Source organism: Drosophila ananassae, chromosome XL (assembly GCF_017639315.1).
Source record: "Drosophila ananassae strain 14024-0371.13 chromosome XL, ASM1763931v2, whole genome shotgun sequence".
NCBI lineage: Eukaryota > Metazoa > Arthropoda > Insecta > Diptera > Drosophilidae > Drosophila > Drosophila ananassae.
In genome coordinates, this window is record NC_057931.1 from 4,259,443 (window position 1) to 4,262,724 (window position 3,282).

The window sequence follows — 3,282 nt, forward strand, 5'->3', positions numbered from 1 at the left end:
AAGCAGGACGACAAAAAAAAGGATACTGAGGGCGGGGGGAAGCCAGAAAAGCTGGAGAAGAACCTCCTTCACGGAGTGGAGTTCACGGGGGAAAATCGTTTAAATGCGTTAGTTAAACAAGTCAAGTTATAAGTTCATTTTCCGGCAACCGCACATATCCGGCTAAGGTAAACGAAGGCCACTTCTTCCCCCCCTTGACCACAAAAAAAAATTAAGCACTTTAAAAAAATAATAAAATATAAATAAAATATAACTAAGAATATGTTAGAGTTTAACAGAAAAGAGTTAAAAATTAAATTCCTAAACATCTTCAGGGTTTAATTTATTCAGTTATCAAAAAGAAAATGTTATAAATTCCTAAAAAAAAACACATATTTTTAGATTTATATGTGCCTGGTCACACTTATACCCACCAGTGTGACCATCTATATTTAATCAAAATATAAACACTAACGCCATAACCTTAAAACATGATTGTTTATTATTTTTGTGACATTCCATTAAATAGTTTTAGTAAATTTTTTTCCAGTGTAGATCTATGTAGAAAATGTGGTACCTGCTGTCGCCGACAGGGCAGCGAACCGTGTGATTCTATAAAAATCAGGCAGGACGTCAGGCGGTGACGGTGGACCAAAGTCCAGGATTCATTGTCGCAGGACCTGCGAGCGGAGCTTCGAGAAAAGTGGGAAAACGTTAAAGAATAACACAGAGAGAGAGAGAGTGAAAGGGGGCTAAAGAAAGTGGAGAAAGGGGAGAAAGTATATGTGTTTGAGTGTGGGATGAAGCAACCAAGCAAGCAACCAACTAACCATGCCAAGTCAGGCTTTCCCCTCGACAAGAAGAGTTAACGCTCTCCGGTGGACATTTAAAAAAGAACAGAGAGAAAAAAAAAAGAAACCAAGCAAAAGGGGGATTGCCGTGGTGAGAAGGAGGTCCTGGGGCAGGAGCTGCCACTCAACTGGACACCAAACTGACGACAGCTCAGCTGGGGGAACTCAGCCTGGCGAATGCGACCCAATGCAATTCCAGTGAGAAGTTCCCCCAAGGATGGACTGACTCTTTGCTGGCTCTTTACTCCCAAAGGATATATAAAGGATATATGCAGGTGGAATACATACAGAGATAAAAAAAACATTCTCTTTACTTTATTTATTTTTTTTTTAAATTATATATTTTATTTTGTAATGCAACTATTTGATTAAATTTATTCTGTATTCTTTTTTGTGACTTGAAGTGTGACTTTTATATTGAAAACTTTACTATTTTCTGTCAATGCATCCTGCCAAAGAGGCAACCATTGGGAATTGTTTGCAACAAAGCGAAAATTAAATGCCTTTTGCACCTGTAACCCTTCGACTGCAACGACTGCTGTTCCTGCTGCTGCAACTGATGCTGCAAGTGCCACGCGATATGCAACGCGGCACCACGTTGGGCGCCAAACTTGTCAAGCTGACAGAGCAGAAAGAGATAGCTAGAACGATAGAGATGGAATGTGAAAGTATGGAAGGCCTTGTGTGGGTAAGCTGACTCCTATCAATGGGATCGTCGTTTTAATTAGCGTAAGTAAGTGAGACATCCAGCAAATGCTACACCCTATATGCCATACCCCCTTGTAACCTTTGACCCCGTGCCACGCCCACAGTACCCTGCAGTACCCCTTCCAGAACCGCACTCGATGTGTGAGTTGTCAAACGAACCACACTGTGCAAACACTTTGGTTTTGGCCACGCTTCCTCCCTCACTCTTTGTTCTCAATGGCTGCCTTTTAGAGGTCGAACACCATTTGAACTCACTGTATGTCAACGTTGATAACCCTATCCCTCTGCCTTTTCCTCTAAACCCTCTGATTGCCTCCATTCAACTCTTCCACACACAACAAAAAAAAACACCTAAAACCTAGTCCAGTCGCCACCTTTTGATTGAGTTTCTACCCATTAGTTTCATGCTCAATTAAAGCCAAGATATATTGCGGTTTGTATGAATAAATAACTATTGTATCTATAGATTGAGTTTATTATTTAAATAACTAGGATTTTGGAATCTTAAAATAACACAAAAAAAAATATAATTTAAATAAAATAAAGGAGTAAATAATTCTAGGGTCTCATGCGTCAAGGTCTATAAAGTTTATTTAAAAACCAAACCTCTTTAATTCGTAGAATTTAAAAGGACTTCTTAAGCAAATTCTTGGGCAAACAATTCATGAAACCAAAAAGTCCATTTCTGGGACTTTCTTCCGGATGGGGGGCCATCAGTCAAAGTTTGAATTCATTAATTCGGGCCTCGGCGTCCAAAGTGGTGGCCCTGCAGCACATTTCAGCCATTTTTGGCAGAGCAGTAGAGTCCTGCGAGAGACCACCATGACTCGTGGAGTCGTGAGTGAGAAGTCCAGAAGTCCTAAAGTCCTGACGGCTAGTCCTGGCAACGGAATCTAATTAGAAATGCGAGAAAATGTCGCGAACTGAAGTTGATGCATTTCACATTTTCGCAATTCGCATTTCGCATTTCGTTGGATCTGTTATCCAATCCGGAAAACTTTCCATCAAGGTGTATCGTACGTATATGTAGTGGCATTTTCGGGTTGTTAACGTTTTGCCTGGAAAATTGGCTTATGTCGTCTGCACACACTTTTTCCCAAAAAAAAAGCAAAGGAATATATACAAACCATACATATGTATATGTACATCCCAACATACATCTCCCTCTCTATATACGGAGATGTCCGTAAGTATACGTATACGTTATTTAAAGTGTAATAAATTTTCGTATGCTTGCTGCAGCCTCACTGGTACTCACTCCTGCTTTGCTGCATGCTGCATGCTGCATGCCCCTTATGCCCCTCATGCTTCTTACTTCTTGTGTCTCTCTGTGTTGGCACCCTTGTACGAGTTCTGGTGATGGTGATGGTGCTTTCTGGAAGGAAACTGAGTCGACGGCAAGCGAGTTGGAACTGCGAACGCCATTTGCCATTAACATGGTGCACAGTTGGACATTTTCCATTCGAAATTCCAATTCCCTCGGTAACCCTCGGCTCGGCTCGGCTCTATTCCTACCATTCTACCATACCATGTCCATGCCCTCAAAACCCCCTAAAATACACACTGTCAAGATGGCAAAGTTGGCCCTAGGCCAGTGGTGGTTGCAGCCATTTTCTAAATGCAACTGGTAAAAGTTTTACGAATTTCATTTTTCGTGCCAACTGTGGCCGTCAATGTCGATTAAGAGATTTAACGGTGCATGCCGCACCCAGGGACAACCCAGGGACACAACGGACACACAACG

The 3,282-nt window shown here is 41.6% G+C and overlaps 1 protein-coding gene across 1 annotated transcript; it reads right to left on the reverse strand.

Annotated features, from left to right (window-relative positions):
• Positions 1 to 1,210: 1,210 nt before the first annotated feature.
• Positions 1,211 to 3,009, reverse strand: LOC123257494. Its single transcript, XM_044716728.1, has 2 exons — positions 2,854 to 3,009; positions 1,211 to 1,471 (listed from the first exon to the last, which is right to left on the reverse strand). The coding sequence occupies exons 1-2, from the start codon at positions 2,961 to 2,963 to the stop codon at positions 1,270 to 1,272; spliced, it is 312 nt and encodes a 103-aa protein (XP_044572663.1). The 5' UTR covers positions 2,964 to 3,009; the 3' UTR covers positions 1,211 to 1,269.
• Between the last annotated feature and the right edge of the window lie 273 nt (positions 3,010 to 3,282).

What these genes read in the sequence shown, in the direction of transcription:
- LOC123257494 (XM_044716728.1), bottom strand. Translation starts at nt 2,963, where the DNA reads ATGGCGTTCGCAGTTCCAACTCGCTTGCCGTCGACTCAGTTTCCTTCC. An exon ending in AACACAGAGAGACACAAGAA is followed by an intron (nt 1,472 to 2,853) that starts GTAAGAAGCATG and finishes CTATCGTTCTAG; the next exon opens with CTATCTCTTTCTGCTCTGTC.